This window comes from Anabrus simplex, chromosome 1, assembly GCF_040414725.1.
Source record: "Anabrus simplex isolate iqAnaSimp1 chromosome 1, ASM4041472v1, whole genome shotgun sequence".
In the NCBI taxonomy this organism is placed as follows: Eukaryota; Metazoa; Arthropoda; class Insecta; order Orthoptera; family Tettigoniidae; genus Anabrus; species Anabrus simplex.
Window position 1 is genome coordinate 839298004 of NC_090265.1, and position 24729 is coordinate 839322732.

At 43.1% G+C, this 24729-nt stretch overlaps 1 protein-coding gene across 1 annotated transcript in view; it reads right to left on the bottom strand.

The window, feature by feature from the left end:
- Positions 1 to 24417, bottom strand: part of LOC136857610 (UPAR/Ly6 domain-containing protein crok) — a 376662-nt gene extending 352245 nt beyond the window's left edge. Inside the window, exon 1 of the mRNA XM_067136392.2 lies at positions 24292 to 24417. Coding sequence (XP_066992493.2) covers positions 24292 to 24343 — 52 coding nt within the window. The 5' untranslated portion in view covers positions 24344 to 24417. The remainder of the gene's footprint in view (positions 1 to 24291) is intronic.
- Between the last annotated feature and the right edge of the window lie 312 nt (positions 24418 to 24729).

The window sequence follows — 24729 nt, forward strand, 5'->3', positions numbered from 1 at the left end:
TGTTGTCCTTATGGATTAAACAGTAAGCTGATCCTTTGTGGTTTCCCTGTGTTAGGGCAGAAGTCCTTAGTGGACTCTCTCTCTTACTTGATCGAATTCAAAATATAAAATTATGTATCAGTATGATTTTTTACCACTTCAGCGCAATAACCTTGGGAGACAGATGGACTCACAGAATGGTGTTCTTACCTGAATTTATGTTCCTAACAATAATACTAATGTTATTGGCTTTACGTCCCACTAACTACTTTTAAGGTTTTCGGAGACGCCGAGGTGCCGGAATTTAGTTCCGCAGGAGTTCTTTTACGTGCCAGTAAATCTACCGACACGAGTCTGACGTATCTGAGCACCTTCAAATACCACCGGACTGATCCACGATCAAAACTGTCAACTTGAGTTCACAAGGCTAACGCCTCAACCGTCTGAGCCACTCAGCCCGGATAATTTATGTTTCCTTGTATTCGTAAGATATCTTCAACTGTGACTAATCAGGAATATAGACACTTCAGTAGTCATGGCCGACAAAAAAAATGTACGCAAAGCGTTACTTCTCTGAACATCATCCACATTTAATAACTGCAGTTTAATACAATTGAAGACACCCCCCCCCCCCCCCGGAAAAAAGGATGTAATCAACAAATTTTGAAAATGATATTTCAGTGTAAACAGGCTGTATCATCACTGCTCTATGCTGCGGTGTCATCTTATGTCTTATACCTGTGAACTTGAAGGTGGTTTGCAGCCAGGAGAACTTTTTCTCCCGTGGTGTAAGGATGGAACATCAGTCAAGATGGTGGACAGTATTTGTATTGTTTTATTGCCGTGTAATGGATATTTTAAAAAAAGGTCATAGACGAAATCACATCTAAATATTGAAATATTTTCTTGACTTTTTTCTTTATTGTTGTTATTATTGCACAAATATAATTTGCTATAATTTGAGTCCTAAGTGCATGTACAGGTTTTCTCTTCTGCGGCTGTTCCGTGGTCCAACAGCTCTGCACTCTGACCAGTGAACCGAGTAGTGGAATAGAAGGAGGGTGGCCACGGCTCTGCTGTTGCTCTACGGTAATGCTACGAGCATTGCATTAACATTAGGGGTTCAGCCAATCAGAACCCCTTGGAGGTATGTTACTATCGCTACAACGCGGAAGAAAGGGTTGCACGACACTTCCTAATAACCAAATTAGCTTGCATTTTAAAACAAATTCCATTTTAACCTATTACTGCCTAAAAGTCCGGCGTCCACTCGTGATGTAAGTGTGGACAAGTTGCAAAAATTGGGAATGTGTGTTTTTAGTGAGACAGAATTTGAATAATGTTATTTGCCCCCATCAGTATATTTTACTTGTTTGTTCAATGGTCCCACAAAGATATTCGAGCACGGTGCTACGGGCGACCTAGTCTAAATGATTGAATGTTTCATTTATAGGATTTTGCCATAAATATGTCTTAGAGGTATGGTTCACCCGAAAATTTGCTTAACGAGATAGAGTCATGCACGGGCCATGGATCTGTATAAAGAGAGCTGGACAGGCCGTGGATCGTAATAAAGGGAGCTGGACAGGCCGTGGATCACGATAAAGAGAGCTGTACAGGCTCAGGATCTGTATACAGAGAGCTGGACAGGCCGTGGATCTGTATAAAGAGAGCTGGACAGGCCGTGGATCACAATAAAGAGAGCTGTACAGGCCGAGGATCTGTATAAAGAGAGCTGAACAGGCCGTGGATCGTAATAAAGAGAGCTGTACAGGCCGAGGATCTGTATAAAGAGAGCTGGACAGGCCGTGGATCACAATAAAGAGAGCTGTACAGGCCGAGGATCTGTATAAAGAGAGCTGAACAGGCCGTGGATCGTAATAAAGAGAGCTGTACAGGCCGAGGATCTGTATAAAGAGAGCTGTACAGGCCGTGGATCACAATAAAGAGAGCTGTACAGGCCGAGGATCTGTATAAAGAGAGCTGTACAGGCCGAGGATCTGTATAAAGAGAGCTGAACAGGCCGTGGATCACAATAAAGAGAGCTGGACAGGCCGTGGATCGTAATAAAGAGAGCTGGACAGGCCGTGGATCACAATAAAGAGAGCTGTACAGGCCGAGGATCTGTATAAAGAGAGCTGGACAGGCCGAGGATCTGTATAAAGAGAGCTGAACAGGCCGTGGATCTGTATAAAGAGAGCTGTACAGGCCGAGGATCTGTATAAAGAGAGCTGTACAGGCCGTGGATCGTAATAAAGAGAGCTGTACAGGCCGAGGATCTGTATAAAGAGAGCTGGACAGGCAGTGGATCACAATAAAGAGAGCTGGACAGGCCGTGGATCACAATAAAGAGAGCTGTACAGGCCGAGGATCGTAATAAAGAGAGCTGTACAGGCCGAGGATCTGTATAAAGAGAGCTGGACAGGCCGTGGATCACAATAAAGAGAGCTGTACAGGCCGAGGATCTGTATAAAGAGAGCTGGACAGGCCGAGGATCTGTATAAAGAGAGCTGAACAGGCCGTGGATCTGTATAAAGAGAGCTGTACAGGCCGAGGATCTGTATAAAGAGAGCTGTACAGGCCGTGGATCGTAATAAAGAGAGCTGTACAGGCCGAGGATCTGTATAAAGAGAGCTGGACAGGCCGTGGATCACAATAAAGAGAGCTGTACAGGCCGAGGATCTGTATAAAGAGAGCTGGACAGGCCGTGGATCACAATAAAGAGAGCTGTACAGGCCGAGGATCTGTATAAAGAGAGCTGGACAGGCCGTGGATCACAATAAAGAGAGCTGTACAGGCCGAGGATCTGTATAAAGAGAGCTGGACAGGCCGTGGATCACAATAAAGAGAGCTGTACAGGCCGAGGATCTGTATAAAGAGAGCTGTACAGGCCGAGGATCTGTATAAAGAGAGCTGAACAGGCCGTGGATCACAATAAAGAGAGCTGGACAGGCCGTGGATCGTAATAAAGAGAGCTGTACAGGCCGAGGATCTGTATAAAGAGAGCTGAACAGGCCGTGGATCGTAATAAAGAGAGCTGTACAGGCCGAGGATCTGTATAAAGAGAGCTGGACAGGCCGTGGATTACGATAAAGAGAGCTGTACAGGCCCAGGATCTGTACACAGAGAACTGGACAGGCCGTGGATCTGTATAAAGAGAGCTGGACAGGCCGTGGATCACAATAAAGAGAGCTATACAGGCCGAGGATCGTAATAAAGAGAGCTGTACAGGCCGAGGATCTGTATAAAGAGAGCTGGACAGGCCGTGGATCACAATAAAGAGAGCTGTACAGGCCGAGGATCTGTATAAAGAGAGCTGAACAGGCCGTGGATCACAATAAAGAGAGCTGTACAGGCCGAGGATCTGTATAAAGAGAGCTGAACAGGCCGTGGATCGTAATAAAGAGGGCTGTACAGGCCGAGGATCTGTATAAAGAGAGCTGGACAGGCCGTGGATCACAATAAAGAGAGCTGGACAGGCCGTGGATCTGTATAAAGAGAGCTGTACAGGCCGTGGATCACAATAAAGAGAGCTGTACAGGCCGAGGATCGTAATAAAGAGAGCTGTACAGGCCGAGGATCTGTATAAAGAGAGCTGGACAGGCCGTGGATTACGATAAAGAGAGCTGTACAGGCCCAGGATCTGTACACAGAGAACTGGACAGGCCGTGGATCTGTATAAAGAGAGCTGGACAGGCCGTGGATCACAATAAAGAGAGCTGTACAGGCCGAGGATCTGTATAAAGAGAGCTGAACAGGCCGTGGATCGTAATAAAGAGAGCTGTACAGGCCGAGGATCTGTATAAAGAGAGCTGGACAGGCCGTGGATCACAATAAAGAGAGCTGGACAGGCCGTGGATCGTAATAAAGAGAGCTGTACAGGCCGAGGATCTGTATAAAGAGAGCTGTACAGGCCGTGGATCACAATAAAGAGAGCTGGACAGGCCGTGGATCTGTATAAAGAGAGCTGGACAGGCCGTGGATCTGTATAAAGAGAGCTGAACAGGCCGTGGATCGTAATAAAGAGAGCTGTACAGGCCGAGGATCTGTATAAAGAGAGCTGGACAGGCCGTGGATCACAATAAAGAGAGCTGTACAGGCCGAGGATCTGTATAAAGAGAGCTGGACAGGCCGTGGATCTGTACAAAAAGAGCTGTACAGGCCGAGGATCTGTATAAAGACAGCTCCACAGGCCGTGGATCACTGACACAGTCATCCGTCAGAAATTCACATCACAGCGTGCACGGTTGCTAGGTAACATCGCGTCAGACATTTTACTTAGGGACAGATTTATGACTATTTGATTTTCTCAAAGTGTTTTTTTTTTTTTTTACAATGTATTTAACAGGGCTCTAACACTACTTGGTCTTCGCCGTCGAGAGGTTATGGAAGTGTTAGAACTACAGTAGGAAGGAACTGGAACAGAGTAGATAGCTCTAATGCAACTTTTATTCGGGAGGCGAATGGGCTCAAACTTCGCCGCCGGCTGTTCTGATAATGGCTTTCTGTTGTTTCCAATTCTCGCCTCCAGACAAGCGCCGGGACAGTTCCCTTTAAGGGCTATAGCCGCTCCCCCTGCACCTTTCACCGCACTTCAAATCACTGCAACACATCTCGTGTCCTAAGAGAGGGCGTCAACTTCTTAGGGGGGCCCGCCGTACCGCACCAGGGTACGGAATGAAAATTTAAAAATGAGAAATGATCGTGGCCTTAATTAAGGTACAGCCCCCGGAATTTCCTTGGTTTTAAAGTGAGAAACCATCATTCTCAGGGTTGCCGACAGTGGTGTTCTAACCCAACATCCTCCAAATGCAAGTTACAGCTAAACGACTCTTACCACGCTGCCAAATCATTCGGTATTTACATTCATCCGTGACGTGCTTCAGGATAACAATTCCGATGAAAATTCTCTGAGACGCTGGGGTGTTGCATGATAGTCATTTAGAAGTAGTTCTTATTATTAACACTTCGGAGTTTACCGCGTAGTGGCATTTCAAACATTTTTTAAACAAAAAAAATGTGAAAATCCATTAAAATAAAATTTCAGGATGGCATTTCAGATGATCTCTGAACGTACTGACCAATATTATTCGGCCAGTATCCAGTATTCGGGAGATAGTAGGTTCGAACCCCACTGTCGGCAGCCCTGAAAATGGTTTTCCGTGGTTTCCCATTTTCAAACCAGGCAAATGCTGGGGCTGTACCTTAACTAAGGCCACGGCCACTTCCTTCCCACTCCTAGCCCTTTCCTGTCCCATCATCGCCATAAGACCTATCTGTGTCGGTGGGACGTAAAGCAACTACAGAAAAGAAAAGAACCAATATTATTCACTCACGAAGACCTCTGGGGATCCAAGGCTTATCACAGCCAACACTCGTTGCCCAATACTTACCTCCATCAGGGGAAAAAAGGCGGACAATAATCCAAGTGTTGATTAAAAAATCAATGCTTTAAAGTTCACGACCTCAGTGGATCTAAGATTCTTCACAGTCATGCTCATAACCTAGCAATGTCCCTCAAGTGTCAAAGAATCTTAGATAACATAAACTGGACTCTACTTGCGATGAGCTTTCTGTCCCTGTCTTCATCAGCGAGGAGCGCATGATAGTCAGCCTAGTTCCGACCAAAATCCATGTCCTTGACTTCAAGAGCTTCAACGGCTTCAAGGTTCTTCACCAATGAACTGAAAATGCCCAAGCCGAAGTATGTTAGGTAACCATAGCCGATGTGTGTTTGCAGTAAGATTCCTTTCCTCAACTACTCGATAACCAAATGTTATGCGACAGACAGCTAAGTCCAGATCAAACTATATGTATTTTCATGGACTTCAACGGATCCAAGACTTCCTACAGATGAGCTGACAATGCCCCGTATTCAAACGTAAGTACCTTAGATTATCTTAATAGGCGAACATTTTTCGTAATGTTCTTTTCCCCATATCCTCCGTCGAAGAACTAACAGATATGAAGTCACATATTGACTAAAATCAATAAAATAATCAAGGCTCTTCACACCCAAACCGTTAACAAGATGTTACTGGCACGTCTGCCATAGACAACGGAGAAGACAGAAATTATCTTCCTTGTGATGTGATCCTCAGTATGAAATGAGTTACAATGACAGCAGAAGTAATGAGGAAATGATGATGATGATGATGATGATGATTTTTTATTTTATTATTTGCTTCAAGTCGCACCGACACAAATAGGTCTTATGGCGGCGACGGGATAAGAAAGGGCAAGGAGCGGGAAGGAAGGGACCAGTTGTCTTCATTAAAGGCGTGAACATGGGAAACCACGGAAAACCATCTTCAGAGCTGCCGACAGTGAGATCGAACCCACTATCTCGCGAATGCAAGCTGACAGCTACGTAACTCAAACCGAGCGACCACTTGCTCATTATTATTATTATTATTATTATTATTATTATTATTATTATTATTATTATTATTATTATTATTTCCGGCACCATGACTAAATGCTTAGCGTGCTGGTCTTTGGTCACAGGAGTCCCAGGCTCGATTTCAGCCAGGGTCGGAAATTTTAACCATCATTGGTTAACTTCGCTGGTACGGGGGCTGGGTATATGTGTTTCCATCATCATTTCATCCTCATCACCACGCGCAGGTCACCTACGGGAGTAAAATCGAAAGACCTGCACCTGACGAGCCAAACGTACCCTCGGACACTTTCGGCACTAAAAGCCATACGCCATTTCATTATTACTATTATTATTATTATTATTATTATTATTATTATTATTATTATTATTATTATTATTATTATTATTATTTCTGTTTTAAGGACAAAACATCGACTTTATCGGACCCACCGATAATACTGAGAGTAATAATGAGCCTACTATTCTCAAGTTGAAGTAAGTATTTAGACAACAGGAGAATAAATAAATAAATTGTTAAAGAAGGAGACTACTTTTCCCTTTGCGAAAATCAAATGATCATAAATAGGTGTACCGGGCGGGTTGGCCGTGCGGTTAGGGCCGCGCAGCTGTGTGAGCTTGCATCCAGGAGACAGTGGGTTCGAACCCCACTGTCGGCAGCCCTGAAATTGATTTTCTGTTGTTTCCCATTTTCACACCAGGCAAATGACGGAGCTGTACCTTAATTAAGGCCACGTCCGCTTCCATCCCATTCCTAGGCCCTCCCTATGTCACCATAAGACCTATCTGTGTCGGTGCGACGTATAGCAAATTGGACTTAAATAGATCTCCCGGGCATGTATATCCATCAGCGGCTGCTAATTTCAGATGGCAACCAGCTATAAGACATAGTCTGCACGGTTGTTAGGTAAGACTGTCTGGCCATTCGTCCGTACCTTACATCACTGCTTGCACGGTTGCTAGGGTTACTGTACACGTCCATCACACATTTTGTTGCTTCACGTTGTGTGTGTGCGTGTGTGTTTCATTTAACATGAAATGTTCCTCAAGATATCGCTTAGCAAATAAAATAATTTCACACGGAAGTATTACCATTTTTATTTTTATTCGTTCTTTGTGCACTATATCAAACGATCATTAATATTTATATAAAAATACCTCTTTACAATGATCTTAAATGTGAACAGAAGGTTCTTGAGGCGAACTTTTGTTTAAATATTTATGTTACTTGTCAGATATTTAATAGCATTTTCTGGCTCAGCGAGGAAAGTAACGGGAAATTACCTCACTTCCCATCCGAAACACTCCCAAATGCGAATAGAGGATTCCTCGAAGGACTGGAGATAAAAAAGAGTGGAGAATAATTAGGGGAATAATGGGATCCAGCTACAAGAATAGCATTCACCAAAAAATATCCAAACCAAGCTCGATAGCTGCAGTCGCTTAAGTGCGACCAGTGTCCAGTATTCGGGAGATAGTAGGTTCGAATCCCACTGTCGGCAACCCTGAAGATGGTTATCCGTAGTTTCCCATTTTCACACCAGGCAAATGCTGGAGCTGTATCTTAATTAAGGCCACGGCCGCTTCCTTCCCAGTCCTAGCTCTTTCCTGTCCCATCGTCGCCATAAGACATATCCGTGTCGGTGCGACGTAAATCCAATAGCAATATATATATATCCAACGAGGAAGTCTATGACAAAACAGAGAACATTTCAGACACGCTCCCCAAAAGGCAGGCACCATTGAGCGGTCAACTCAAATGGACGGGAACAGGTTGATCAAACAAATCTTTGTCCTATTTGGTTCAAAACCTAAAACCTTAGTTTAGAAGCACCAAACAAGATCTTTAATTGTTACATATCAAACCGGAAGACGCCTTTGACAGAGGTCTTTTCCGAAAAAAAGATAGTCACGAACGAGCTAAACCGAGATGAACAACCGAAAAGAAGACGTCCCTTCAACAAAGAATACCAAGCAGTTCCACTCAGAAAGAAATAGGGAATTCTGGGCTCAAATGAAAGCAAAATTCACTGCCAAATGTAAAAAGATTCAACGTGGTCCTCAATAACCCCAGCGAATAAATAATAATAATAATAATAATAATAATAATAATAATAATAATAATAATAATAATAATAATAATAAATCCAGTCTTGGGAAACTGATTCATGAGTGGAGGAAAGGAAACTAAATGGACAAATATTGTCAGACTTCTTCAAGCCTCTTTACCGGCGCTTCTTCCTTAGTGCAGACTATCGACGCAGAACGTCTTCGTGTTGTGCTATAACAACTGCGACAAACAATCAAGAAAAATCGTTGCGGTGCAATGTCTCAGAAAGTAGCTATTTGCAGGGGAATGTACTGTAAGATCGAACACGGGAAATGTGACTATAAAACTCCAGTGAAGTAGTGGACGGCAAAATCTTCCAGTGTGCCAAGACCCACGAAATGTGGGGCAGAGGGGGAAATTGCCCAGGGGTCGGACCCGCTGGGGCCAGGGACAATAAAAATGAATCAAAAATAAAATTTTAAAGTTTAAATAAATTTAAATGCCAACAATAATACAAACTCTTGTTGTTTAAAAAGTGAAAAAACTTTTTTTTTTGCTAGCTGCTTTACGTCGCACCGACACAGATAGGTCTTATGGCGACGATGGGATAGGAAATAGCTAGGAGTTGGAAGGAAGCGGCCGTGGCCTTAATTAAGGTACAGCCCCAGCATTTGCCTGGTCTGAAAATGGGAAAACACGGAAAACCATTTTCAAGGATGCCGATAGTGGGGTTCGAACCTACTATCTCCCGAATACTGGATACTGGCCGCACTTAAGCGACTGCACCTATCGAGCTCGGTAGTGAAAAAAAACTCATCAAGGTGGAGAGTGTATCAGTGTGCAGAGACGTATGACATTAGCGTTGTTGTTGTTGTTGCTGTTGTTACGAATTTTATACCAATTTTGTACTATATTTTCGGGGTATATGTGGAAGAATATGCACTAATTTTGCAACAAAGTGGCACAAAGGTTACCTCACAAATGTACACAATGATTGCTTCGAAAGATACACCAAAAATACACCAAGTTTATAAAAAGATAATAACAATTTTGAACCATTATATTTGTGAGGTAAATAGAAAGGAAACTGCATAAATTTTCCACTAAAATGACACGAAGGTGATTCCACAAATGCACCAAAATCCTTGGTGTAACTTTGGAGCATTTTTTAAGCAAATCTGGTTCAACAGTGGTGTTCAGAATAAATAAGGTTCAAGGAAAAACTTTGGTGTACTTTTGGCGCGAAATCGGTGCATAAATTGTATGATTAATGTACTTCATGTTTGGTGTAACTACTGTGTTAAATGTAACTTCTCTTGCACCAACATTCCTGGGATAAAAATGGTGTAAATAAATGTGAAAAACTGTGTGGTGTAATTATAGTGCAGTTGTCTGGCTCCATGGCTAAGTAGTTAGCGTGCTTGCCTTTATTTGCAGCTGTCCCGGGTTCGATTCCCGGCAGGGTCGGGAATTTTAACCATAATTGGTTAATTTCCCTGGCATGGGGACTGGGTGTATGTGTCGTCTTCATCATCATTTCATCCTCATAACGATGTGCAGGTCACCTGCGGGTGTCAAATCAAAATACCTACACCTGGCGAGCCGAAGTCCTCGGACACATCCCGGCACTAAAAGCCATACGCCATTTCATTGCACGGTGCAGTTTTGGTGCATTTTTATTTGGTGTTAAATCAGTGCATCCACTGTCGCTTTCGCACCAAATTAGTACCACAATTGCACCGATAATATTCCCGCACCAATTTCACACTAATATTACACTAATTCTTAGTGCAAACTCCGTCGCCAGGGGCTGATGATCAGGTAAGTTTTGGTTATAAAATAACCTGCAAGTTCGCAGTTCTAGTCTAAATTAAGTGAGGGGTTTAGGGACCCGTACCCTTCAGTTGCCAAGAGGCCCGATGATCCTGTCACCGGGCCTGCAGTGTGCTTCATGTCTTCTACGGAGAGCGAAACCTAGAAGCTCCTTCATTGCAGTCCAGACCTTAAACTATTCACAAAATATATTCTAAACACTATGTAACAGTCCAGGCTACGTTAGAAATTTCTCGACATTGTCAGATGTAGTGCCAGAGGGTACACAAGTTGCTCTTTCACGCTCGTAGTGGACACAGTACATGCTTGGAACTCATTGGATTCCTGTGACGTCATACACTTAACTGACACAACAGAAACACAGCTGTTACTATGTAGGCTACATAATTAAGAGAGTGGAGTGTGGTTTGGTCGTTAATTATACGAAAAGTGACACTATTAAGACAAATAATGTTCCGAAAATAAAACATCTCATCCAAGTAGGTTTTCTAACGCGCTCTTCCAGGGTAATAATAATAATAATAATAATAATAATAATAATAATAATAATAATAATAAATATATATTTATATATACATAATTAATATTTATATATTATTATTATTATTATTATTATTATTATTATTATTATTATTTTGAATACCGAGCTCGATAGCTGCAGTCGCTTAAGTGCGGCCAGTATCCAGTATTCGGGAGATAGTGGGTTCGAACCCCACTGTCGGTAGCCCTGAAATTGGTTTTCCGTGGTTTCCCATTTTCACATCAGGCAAACGCTGGGGCTGTACCTTAATTAAGGCCACGGCCTCTTCCTTCCCAGTCCTAGCCCTTTCCTGTCCCATCGTCGCCATAAAACATATCTGTGTCGGTGCGACGTAAAGCCAATAGCAAAAAAGAATTGAAAAAGGGTACGAAGGCTGGAACGGGGTCCACTCAGTCTCGGGAGCTCAACTGAGTAGAGGGGGGTTCGATTCCCACCTCAGCCATCCTCAATGTGGTTTTCCGTGATTTCCCACTTATTCTGGTACCTAACTTAAGGCCATGACCGTTTCCTTCCCTCTTCCTTGACTATCCTTCCAATCTTCCAATTCCCCCACAAGGCCCCTGTTCAGCACAGCAGGTGAGGCCACCTGGACGAGGTATTGGTCCGTCTCCCTACTTGTATCCCCCCGAACCAAAGTTTCATGCTCCAGGACATTGCCCTTCAGGCGGTAGAAGTGGAATCCTTCGCTCAGTCCGAGGGGAAAACCAACCCCGGACGGTAAGCGCATTAAGAAGATGAAGAATAATATTAAGAAGACGAAGAGTCACTAGAAATAGGCCCTGACAAAATGCATATAAACTTGCACCAACTACCGAACAAGTGGCTGTAAGGTTTGGGTCACGTAGCTAACAGCTTTCTTTCGAGATATAGTGGGTTCGAACCCGACTGTCGGCTGCCCTGAGAACGTTTTCCGTCATAGCAGCTTCCCAATATTGACGGAAATGCGTATTTGCTAACTTATTATGCATGATGTTAGAGCATTCACGTGACCTCCATACATTCATGCAGGTACTTTAATTCAAGAATAGCTCCACTGTTCAGGCAAATCAATATCTGAATTCTTAACAAACAAAAAATACAATTCGCTTTACGTCGCACCGATACAGATAGCTGTTATGGCGACGAAGGAATAGGAAAGAGCTAGGAGTGGGAAGGAAGCGGCAGTGGCCTTAATTAAAGTACACCCCTTGTGGGTGGGGGACGCAGACGAAGAATACACCCACGGTATCCCCTGCCTGTCTTAAGAGGTAAGTAAAAGGGGCAACCAAGGGTTGATTTAATTAGAACCATGAAACTACTTATGATTAGTATCATCACGCGGGGAACACGATGTTTCGCCTTTACTTGCGAGTAGTACCACTATGTTAGGTACACAATAGGTTTGTGATTAGTAGCAGCAGAGAGCGGTTCACTGTGGCTTTACAGTACCTGTGATTAGTAACAAGATATGCAGAACAACACACTGTCACGTTGCCTGTATTTAGTACCATTATGTGGGAAACGCCATGGGTCTGGACGTTGCCTGTGATTAGCACCGCTATATGAGCAACACCGTGGAGTGGTTAGTACCCACTATGTGAGGAGCACCACGGGAATGCCAGCGCCCGTGATTTGTAAACCTATATGAGAAACACCATGGGTTTGCGTTGCCTATGAGTGGCGTCATTATGTGAGAAACACCATAGGTCTGCGTTACCTGTGCGACGTGCAATACTGGTGAAAAGTACCATAATGTGTGGAACACCGTGAGTCTACGCTACTTTTGATTAGTATTGCAACATGATAAATACTATGGTTCTACTTTACTAGCGGTAAGTACCATTATGAGGGGCGGTTGATCTGGATTTTCGAACCCTTTATACAACAAGCATCATCGATTCAGGATTGTGCTTCGGAAGCAGCCCCTTGGTCAGTAATAGTATCATTTTGAGAAAGTTTCTGGGAAGGTGGGGTATTGTGGGTCGGATCCACTGATTGTTTTAAGTTCATAACCATTATTCATCGTTGTATTTTTGAATTCTAGTCAGTTGATTGATTTAAGAAATGTGCTTAACTTACTTTCATTATTGTGAGTTGGATACAATGAGTATTTTAAATTCACATTCATCCATTAATTCATCATCACGTTTTGAATTCTGGTCAGTGGATGAATTTTGGACTTTTAAATTGTCGTTACATTTCGTCTCATTTCGTACCATTAGGGGCCGATGACCTAGATGTCAGGCCCCTTTAAACAGCAAGCATCATCATCATCATCATCATCAATTAAGGTACAGCCCCAGAATTTCCTGGCAAGAAAATGGGAAACCTCGGATAACCATCTTCAGGGCTGCCAAGAATGGCGTTCTCCTGAATGCAAGCTCACCGCTGCGCGACACTAACTGCACGGTCGGTCTGCGGAATTCCATTACGCCGACTTTTCCAGCGTCTGGTTAATTCTTCTGAATCGAGGACTGGATATTTATGTTTTTCCCAACCCACTCATCTTAATATACGTACTGCCAGTCAGACTCCAGTTCGAAAGATAATAATAATAAGGTCATTTGTTTTACGTATTACTAACTACTCTTACGGTTTTCGGAGACGCAGAGGTGCCCAAATTTAGTCCCGCAGGTGTTCTTTTACGTGCACGAGGCTGACGTATTTGAGGACCTTCAAATACCACCAGACTGAGCCAGGATCGAACCTGCCAAGTTGGGGTCAGAAGACCAGCGCCTCAACCGTCTGAACCACTCAGCCCGGCCCGAAAAATGGAGTGGTTTAGAAACGCTTTTTTTTTTACGTCGCACCGACATAGACAGGTCTTATGGCGACGATGGGACAGGCAAGGCAGAGGAATGTGAAGAAATTGGCCGTGGCCTTAATTGATGTACAGCCCCAGCATTTACCTGGTGTAAAAATGGGAAACTAAGGAAAACCATCTTCAGGGCTGCCGACAGTGGGGTTTCGAACCCACTATCTCCTGGATGCGGGCTCACAGCTGTGCGCTCCTAACCGCACGGCCAACTCGCCCGGTAGGTTTAGAAAAGAAACTGGACTATTGTTTCTAATGGTTGTGGGCGAATTTAATAAGGAGACAAAAGAAACATATGGGAGTAGGGAGATGAAGTTGTTACAATTTGCAGACGAGTTTGAGGTCTGGGGAACGAACAGCAATGAAGTGCAAGAACAACCTGTTGCACTGAACGAGAAAACTGAAAATTATGGTATGAATATAAGTGCAGAAAGAAACAAGATCATGGTGATATCAAGAGGAAAAAGACAAGGAAAATGGGTTGTGAAAATTGGTGGTCAATGTCTTGATATAGGTGACACCTTCAAGCACTTAGGGAGCGAATTAAGGCATAATACAAGGCTGGACAAGGAGATTAGCAAGGGGGAGCAACAGGGCAATGCATTCTACCAGAGTGTGAGAAACCTTGTCTGGGATGAGGAAATACCAAGCAAGTGTAAATAGATGCACCCATACTGACTGATGCAACTGGGACCTGGACAATGGCAAGTAGAGAGGAGAGTAGGATTCTAGCCAGCGAAATAAAATATCTAAGAAGTATGATGAGAAAGTCGAGAAAAAGCAAAGTAAGAAGCAAAGATGTTAGAAAGGAAGTCGGAATAGAAAACCTAAAAACGAGAGAATTGATAGGAATAAACTAAGATGGTTTGGACATATAAAGGGGATGGAGGAGAAAAGAATACGAAAATATTTACTCTGGTTCTAACAGAAGACAGCAGGAGACCAGCATTAAGAATAAGTTTACACGGACTAGCGCATAAAGTGGAAATATAATGTGTCTACAGTCATTAAAATCCCCTGCGTGATCTGCCAGCTCGCAGATGGCAGTTACTATGGCAACCAGCACACGCCTCCCGTTGAAGCCAATCCCAGGTAGCCGCGCGCTCTCCGTTCCCCTACCCTCTCTGTAATAAAGCTCCCTGAGGCCACTGATCCAAATTCCACGTTGCCAATTAGCATAATGTAGCACATGGGTCTTGGCTAAGCTGTTTTTGACTGATAACATCATTATCTGTTTTATAGGTTTTTGAAATCAGTTAAACATTTATAGTGCAATTGTGTTTGTGTTAATAAGTGCATCGTCATCAAGACTGTGTATACCAATTTAGTGCAGTGTAAATTTTAGTATAATGTATTGCATAGTAATTTATAACTTAATCCTTTTTTGAACTCCTCATTAAGGCGGAAGGGCTTCGAGTTTTGTACCTTTGGACAAAGCATGTTTTTCCTTCAAAGCATGTGAGATTTCAGAAATTAAGGATCACATCCTGGGGTTAGAATATGTACATACATACATACATCTTCATTATAGCGTTCAGTCTGAAAGCCTCTGTGATTTTACTAAATGTCGCCAAGATGTTCTATTTGCAACGAGTGCTGTGGCCTCATTTAGTTCTGAACCTCGTATCTTTAAATCGTTAGAAACTGAGTCTGACCATGGTCGTCTTGGTCTCCCTCTACTTCCCTTACCCTCCTTAACAGAGCCCATTATTCTCCTAGGTAACCCATCCTCCTCAATTCGCCTCTCATGTCCCCATCACCGAAGCCGGTTTATGTGTATAGATTCCTCCATTGAGTTAATTTCTAACTTAGCCATTATCTCCTCATTCCGAGTACACTCCTGCCATTGTTCCCACCTGTGTGTAGCAGCAGTCATTCTCGCTACTTTCATGTCTAGCTTATGAATAAGATATCCTGAGTCCAACCAGCCTTCACTCCCATAAAACAAAGTTGTTCTGAAAACAGACCGATGTAAAGAGATTTTCTTCCCGGAGCTGACCTCCTCCTTACAGAATACTGTTGATCGTAACTGCGAATCAAACACACATCTTAAATACTTGAAATGATCTACCTACTACAGCTTTGCATCCCCAATCTGACATTCAGTTCTTTTGGATTTCTTACCTACTGACATCTATTTAGTCTTAGAAAGGCTAATTTCCATATCATATTCATTGCACCTATTTTCAAGTTCCACAATATTAGACTGCCGGCTTTCGGCACAATCTGCCATTAAGACCAAGTCGTCAGCATAGGCCAGACTGCTTACTACATTTCCACCTAACTTAAACCCTCCGTGCCACTTTATACCTTTCACCAGATGATCCATGTAAACTATGAACAACAACGGTGAAAGATTACAGCTTTGTCCAACCCCTGTATCTTGAATCAAGAACTCATTCTATCATAAATTCTCACTGTAGCCCAATTGTCAACATAAATGCCTTTGATTGATTTTAATAATCTGTTATTAATCTCATAATCCCCCAGTACGGCGAATAATGTTTTCCCTCGGTACTCTGTCATATAAGTTAGAATACATTAGCATTTTTTTTCTGCTTGGCGTTTCAGTAAAGCGAGGTCTCATGACTTATGATCACGATAATAAAAGCCATGCAAAATGTAGAGCCGAAGGACGGACTTTTACCGATCACAGCTCTCATTTCACTAAAGCTGGCAACCTAAACTGTGCCCGACTTCTTTCAATTCTTTATCCTATTTGCTTTACCTCGCACCGACACAGATAGGTCTTGCGGTGACGAAGGGATAGGAAAGGGCTACGAGTGTGAAGGAAGCGGCCGTGGTATTAATTAAGATACAGCCGCAGTATTTGCCCGATGTGAAAATGAGAAACTACGGAAAATCATATTCAGAGCTGCGGACAGTGGGGTTCGAACTCACTATCTACCGGATGCAAGCTCACAGCCACGTACCTCTAACCGCATGGCCAAATCTCATTGTACTTCTTCATCCAAAGAAAAGCACGCTGTTAGATATTTCCCCCATATTCACCCAGATTTGAACGCGGAATACTGAGCAGGCCAGTCTCATTATTATTGACGATGATGCCCGAAGGGCCCGGGTTCGATTGCCGGCCAGGACAGGGATTTTTCTCTCGACCTGAGGGCTGATTCGAATTCCACTCAGCCTACGTGATTAGAAATGAGGAGATATCTGACGGTGAGATGGCGGCCCCGGTCTCGAAAGCCCAGAATAACGGCCGAGAGGATGCGTCATGCTGACCATACGGCCCCTCGTAATCTACAGGCCTTCGGGCGGAGCAGCGGTCGCTGGGCAGGCCAGAGCCCTTTCAAGGGCGTTAAGTGCCGTGGGTTTTTTTTATAAATATAGGTAGTGTTTTAAACGCGCAATTCTTTTGCTGAAGTCCACCTAAAAATCCAGTTCTAGCCCTTCAGGCCAACAACTCAATTTCGAAAACATCCTAGGGATATGTGCTACAAATGTTACGTAAATAAAATAAAGTAATGCGCTAATGTTAGTCAATGCATGATTCACTTAAGCCCTTGTGACTACATTCGGTGTGGTCATTTTTCAAAAAACAAAAAAAGCCTGAGTATATTAAACCAAGGAACGCATTGCAGAAAGAATTATGAAAGAAATTAATTTGGATAGGATTTGAATTTAGAAAACGAGTAAAGAAACAAGCAATTTTAGGCTGTTTTCCGGAACTGCATTTAGGCCGGAAGTGATTATCGATGTTTTTTTTATAAGTTTGGATAGCGCTATCCAAGACTCTCTCTTTCTTAATCTGTTTACCCGCCAGGGTTGGTTTTCCCCTAGGACTCATGCGAGGGATCCCACCTCTACCGCCTCAAGGCCAGTGTCCTGGAGCGTGAAACATTGGGTCGTGGGATACAACTGTGGAGAATGACCAGTACCCCCCCACAGACGGCCTCACCTGCTATGCTGAACAGGGGCCTTAGTGGGGGATGGGATGATTGGAAGAGATAGACAAAGAAGAGGGAAGGAAGCGGCCGTGGCCTTAAGTTAGGTACCATCCCGGCATTCGCCTGGAGGAGAAGTGGGAAACCACGGAAAACCACTTCCAGGATGGCTGAGGTGGAAATCGAACCTACCTCTACTTATTTGACCTCCCGAGGCTGAGTGGACCCCTGCTTAATTTTACGTCCTTATAGGGAGCCCTACCTTATCTGCTAAGAAATGTTTTCAACGTTAGAATTGAAACCAATCGTCCGGAGATAGACTGATAGAAGCCTGGGAGGGAAATGAGGAGTGTGTCCTGTATTCTGTGGTTTCCCTTTTTCACTTCCCGGCAGATGCTCGGACAGTTCCCATTCACGGGCCACAGCACCATCATTAATTTCCTCTTCGTTAGCTCCTGAACTGAGGCTGTCGTCAGAAAGTGCATCCAGCCATAATAAACATGCTACATAAATTCGTCTCACCTTATCCCCAATCGTGTATCCAGAAACGAGAATACTAGCCATAGACACATTATTTGCAGTCATACGAAGTGGGGCGTCAGATCGGGACGAGTTTTCTTCACTTTAAAGAACAGTACGAGGTGCCCTAAATATGGTATTCCGTTAGTTTTCCATTTTTACATCAGGCAATTCTGTGGTGTAGTGGTTAACGTGATTAGCTGCCACCCCCGGAGGCCCGGATTCGATTCCCGGCTCTGCCACGAAATTTGAAAAGTGGTATGAGGGCTAGAACGGGGTCCACTCAGCCTCGGGAGGTCAACTGAGTAGAGATGGGTTCGATTCCCACCTCAGCCATCCTGGAAGTGGTTTTCCGTGGTTTCCCACTTCTCCTCCAGGCGAATGCCGGGATGGTACCTAACATAAGGCCACGGCCACTTCCTTCCCCCTTCCTTGCCTATCCCTTCCAATCTTCCCATCCCTCCACAAGGCCCCTGTTCAGCATAGCAGGTGAGGCCGCCTGGGCGAGGTACTGGTCATTCTCCCCAGTTGTATCCCTGACCAAGAGTCTGAAGCTCCAGGAAACTGCCCTTGAGGCGGTAGAGGTGGGATCCCTCGCTGTGTCCGAGGGAAAAGCCGACCCTGGAGGGTAAACAGATGATGATGATGATGATGATGTCAGGCAATTTTTTTTAAATTTTAAAATTGGCTTTTCGTAGCACCGACACAGATAGGTCTTAGGCGACGATGGGAAAGGAAGGGACTAGGATTGCGAAGGAAGCGACCGTGGCCTTAATTAAGGTACAGCCCCACAGGTTCGATTCCCGTCTGGGTTGACCTGTTAATTACCTTAGTTCGAGATCTAGGGTTTCGGTTGTGCCAAACATTCCTCAAACTCATGTCCCAGACATAAAACTACTCTACGCCACATTATCACCCATTCTCTCATGCATTGCAGATGCTACCCATTTCTATCGGACGGTCTGCCTTACAATGGCTGCACCAGGCCAGTAATAGCCACCCAAAATGATGATGATGATATGAATTATTATTATTAATAGTCACGGAGCACGATAGCTGCTGTCACTTAAGTGCGGCCATTATCCAGTATTCGGGAGATAGTAGGTTTTAACCACATTGTCCACAGTCCTGAACGTGGTTTACCGTGGTTCCCCATTTTCACACCAGGCAAATGCTGGGGCTGTTACCTTAATTAATCCCACAGCTACTTACTTCCCAGTTTATTATTATTATTATTATTATTATTATTATTATTATTATTATTATTATTATTATTATTATTATTATTATTATTATTATTATTATTTAATTTTCGTTTCGGCCGTCTATGGACCCCGTTTGACGAACTTTGCATTATTTTTAGTCTTCTCTGCCTTCACTCTCTGCCAGAACCTAATCATCCTTTCTGCTACTTCCTTATTCTGCTCTTCTGTATAGGATCTCCCTTTTCTCACAAGTATCTCCCCAGTCTCCTTGAAAGCGCGAACTTTATGACGAGTTGTCTAAATCGATTTCTGTCCATTATATCATCTTCCGTAACCCCCATCTTTATCCAACCTCACTTCTCGAAACCATTTCATCCCTGTCTTCCTCTTCCTGAAGAATTCAAATGTTCTTTTCGGCAGTTTGTTAATGTCCATCCTCAACAAGTGTCCACTGAACTGTAGCCTTCCCTCCCTCATCAAATTCAACCACTCCTGTTCGTTGCTAGGCTACAATTCTTTGCTAGATTTGAGTCCCCTCTCCCCATTTTTCTACATTAGGGCCTGGAATTTTTCTGAACATTATTTTCTCTCTCTTAATATCTTCAAGCCCACCTTTCCCAATCACATCCAATGTTTCTGCTGCATACAAGATTATTATTATTATTATTATTATTATTATTATTATTATTATTATTATTATTATTATTATTATTATTATTTCCGGCCCCACAGTGTAGGTGTAGCGTGCCTGCCTCTTACACGGAAGCCCCAGGTTAGATTCCCGGCCAGGTCAGGGATTGGCCTGAATCTGAGAGCTGGTTCGAGGTCCACTCAGCCTACGTGATTAGAATTGAGGAGCTATCTGACGGTGAGATGGCGGCCCCGGTCTAGAAGGCCAAGAATAACGGCCGAGGGAGAATACGTCGTGTTGATCACACATCTCATAATCTCCAGGCCTTCAGGCTGAGCAGCGGTTGCTTGGTAGGCCGTGGCCCTTCGGGTTGTTGCGCCATGGAGTTTGGTTTTCTATTAACATTAACTCACTAAGATAACGATGACTAACGTGTTCTGTAATAGGCGTATTAGGTTCCCAATATAAGGGAAAATTTTAAATATATTATAGATAACAAGGAGCCCTTTTGCGTGCCTAAGAATCTTCGCAGTGAGAGCGGTGCCTCCCGATTAAGTGTGGTGGTCCCATGTAATCCTACGTTATCATCCTGACGTTTCTTTCAACGATATCTGTGCAGCCAATCATAAGTTGGCGTATAATCTATGCAAAAGAGACATTTCAATTGACTAACTTCGAATGTTTTCGGCTGCGCGATGGTACAGTAGGATGGGAAAGGCAAAGTACTGAGGAGGCAGCTGTCGTGACACTTCAATTAATTTGTAGCCCGGGCATTTTTCAGGTGTTAAATTAGCTTCCCACTGAATAAAATCTTACGACAACTAGATCGGGATCGATTCCGCGTAACCAACTAATTATTATTATTATTATTATTATTATTATTATTATTATTATTATTATTATTATTATTATTATTATTATTATTAGCCACATAACCGCCCATGTGGTGTAGGGGTAGCGTGGCTGCCTCTTATTCGGAGGCCCCGGGTCCGGCCAGGTTAGGTATTTTTACCTGGATCTGAGGGCTGGTTCGAGGTCTACTCAGCCTACGTGATTACGATGAAGGAGCTATATAACAGTGAGAAGACAGTCCCGGTCTAGAAAGCCAAGAATGACGGCCGAGAAGATTCGTCGTACTGTCCACACAACACCTTGTAATCTGCTGGTCGCTTGGTACGCCATGGCCCTTCGCGGCTTTTGCGCCACGGGGTTTGGTTTGGTTTTGGATTTTTACTAACCATATAAGGCCCTAGTATGGATAGCGGGCCTGCTTCTTAACTGGAGATACCTTATCAGTTCAGGGAGTATAATTATGCACTGAACGGCAGGAACGGTTTTTACTCAATCTCGTGAGACTGAGGAACTGTTTGATATGAAAGGTAGTGGGATAGGTCACGAAAGCCAAAATTTACCGCTTAGGAGGTCCTGACTTTGATCACGTAAAACTACAAAATCTACTGGCTTTCTGTCTGGGCAGCGGTCATATTGGCAAGCCAAGGCCAAAATGTGCTGTACGTGCCACAAATTGTACAAATCGAAGGTTTTGGGGCGACGGAAAGATAGGAAAGGGCTAGGATTGGGAAGGTAGAGACTGTGGGCTTTATTAAGGGACTGAGTGTATGTTTGGTCTTCATCATCATTTCATCCTCATTACGACGCGCAGGTCGCCTACGGGTGTCAAATCAAAAGACCTGGTGTGAAAATGGGAAACCACAGAAGACCGTCATCAGGGTTACCGACGGTGGGATTCGAAACCTACCATATTCCGAATGCAAGCTCACAGCTACGCACCGCTAACCGTATGGTCAACCCACTCGGTACTATTATTATTATTATTATTATTATTATTATTATTAATATTATATCCGGATCCATGGCTAAATGGTTAACGTGCTGGCCTTTGGTCATACTGGTCCCGGCTTCGATTCCCGTCAGGATCGGGATTTTAACCATAATTGGTTAATTTCGCTGGCACGGGGATTGGGTATCATCATTTCATCCTCATCACGACGTGCAGGTCGCCTACGAGCGTCAAATCAAAAGACCTGCACCACGTCTTTTGGGAAGCCACACGGCATTTCATTTTATTATTATTTATCCAACATGAGCGGGCACAAGTTAAACCCAGTACCAGTCTGATAAATCGTGCAATGCTCAGGGGCTCAGAATTGACTGTGATTTCATATAACTCCTAAAAGCATTCAAAGCAAATCCTTAATTTTACGTGACTGTTAATATCGTGACCGTGGCTCCTGAACCTCCGGTTGGACGTGGAATCCGAACTACAGGATCTTATATTTTTAATTTTAAAAAATCATGTATTGTCCAGGATTCGAAATACGACCTCTCAAAATACACGAAATACAGGAAACACGCCGAGCGAGTTAGTTGTGTTGTACATGCCGCGTAGCTGTAAGCTTGGATTCGGAAAGTTGATGGTTCGAACCCTGCCACTGACAATTCTGAAAATGGTTCTCTGTGATTTCCCTATTTTCGCACTGAGCCTGTACTTTTATTAAAGCTGTGGTCTCTTCCTTTCCAGTCCTAGCCTCCTCATACCTCATCGGTCATCGATAACCTACAGTACATATCTGAGCCAGTGCGACTATAAACCAATCGCAAAAGAAGGAAGAAAGGCACAGTAGACTACTCACAATGTAGAAGAATGGCATTGTACACTGCGTGTAAACAATAGTGCTGCAGTTTGGTCCGGCAATGATGACATTTAACTATAATCTCATTCTTCCCTTTCAATATTTCTACCCGTCCAACCTAGATAAAAGTGTGTTTTCATCTGCCCCTTTCGTAATTCTACCATAAGCTATCGCAGTTCGTAATCACCTCTCCATACGTATTAAGCCAGTAAACAGGAATCGATCGTCAATTTGCAATCACGACTGCTGTTTACCATGTAACCAGCCTCCAGTCCTACAACAATAATATGCACTAGTGTGAAATTTCAAATCGTACACGCACTAGCATTTAGAAGAAAGTTAATAAGAAAAACACTAAGCAAATTTTATTATATGTTCTCAGAGAAAAAATATATTAAATGCTCCATTCTGATGGTCACTTAATACCATACTATGTTAATTTTGAGAGGACACATACAGACACGCACCACGCCATTCTCTCTCTTGTACACAACTGAACGCTAAACATATTTTACTACCTCAAATAGAATTTATTTGTGCACAGAATGTCACCTTTTACATTACTCTAATATTGCAGTGTCGTACTACATTATTTGAATGAAAATTACTCAATAAACACCAAACATATGTTTTTGAGTAACAGGTCAAAACAATTCACGTCGGTAAACAATGATGCATCGAAAGGAAAGAAAGCGACTAGTAATTAAATTGTGTGGGCAACATTCAACTTCGTATTAGTAGTTCTGAATTTAATACATTTTACACGCCAAAATTCTCTTGATAGCACTGAGAAGTTACGTCTAACAAAAGTGTCCTTTTTGACACACGATTACTTTCGCATTAAATCAATATCACCTTCAGAGGAATTTCCGGAAACATGACCTCAGTCAAAACAATGAAGTATTAGAGCTAGACAGATTCTCTCAAGAGCAGAGCTCAAAAGAATATTTATTAAAACTTCAATTCTTCTCGCATCTTTGATAAAGTGCATATCTCATAAATTATATCCTCAACTCATATATTTCAATTTATAATGTATCTAAACACATGAATTTATCATTAATTCTATGTAATTATTTATTTTTCTACTTTCGATCTTGCGGGGAGGAATAGGAAAAAATTTTCTTTACACGTTTTTTAATTTATTATCTTCTACTAGATATTCCTTTAGAAAATAACTTTTCACACACACGAAAAAGTGATGAGGTCGTATTATTATTATTATTATTATTATTATTATTATTATTATTAAACAGTGTTGGAAATGGCAAAATAAATCATTATTTATGCACGTTCTATTGCAAAATAAGAGGTGTCACTTTTAAATATTAAATTTATATAGAAAGGGAAGCTGTCATTCGTATATATCAACAATAAATACCGTGCGCAATAGAACCTACGAGAAACTGCTCCCGTAGTATAGACCTACATCAACCTACAGCTAATTTTTCGAGCACTGTCATGAGTTTTATGAACAGGATTATCAAGAAATTTATTAGAAGATAAAAGACAGCGTGGGTATTGTCCAGCAATTATAAATCTGGAGGGATAGCAGCCGGGCACATGCTACAAGTGACTATAAACAAATGATTGACAGGTTGCTGTCAGCATGCAGATTCCTTCCTACCTGCCGCAGGACAAGTAGCTTATCTACAACATCCTTGGGCGCTCTTCATCTTTTGTGGTCGGTGACACATTATGAGAACAATAACAAGGTATCGACTGGACTGCTCTCCAGGCAGGATGGATGTTTCTCTAGGGAGCAGACTACTCAACTCACCTCTATGCACGGCCAGGAGCATGCCCAGTACGAAGTACAGCAATGCCGCCATCTTGCGCTCCACTGGTTCTGCTGGGATCTGCCGCACTGCAACTCTCCCGCTACACTAACCCGACCCGCGGCCGTGTCACGTGTCTGCCCAGGCAAGGCCTACTGTACAAGGTTAGTTGGCGTGACCATCGAGAAGGGCGCTCAAAACAGATCCTCCAGATTAGCCCTCGTAATGGATTGAAGAGGCGGTCATGATGAGGCATTAAGGTTTAAGAAATGAATTATTTCACCCTTTTAGTTATTTAAAAAACCACACACAGATACTGTTAAAATCCATTTCTCGGCATAGAAAGCAAGGCTGAGTGGCTCAGATGATAGAGCACTGGCCTTCTGAGCTCAAGTTACGGGTTCGATTCCAGCTCAGTCCGGGGGTGTTTGAAAGGGCTC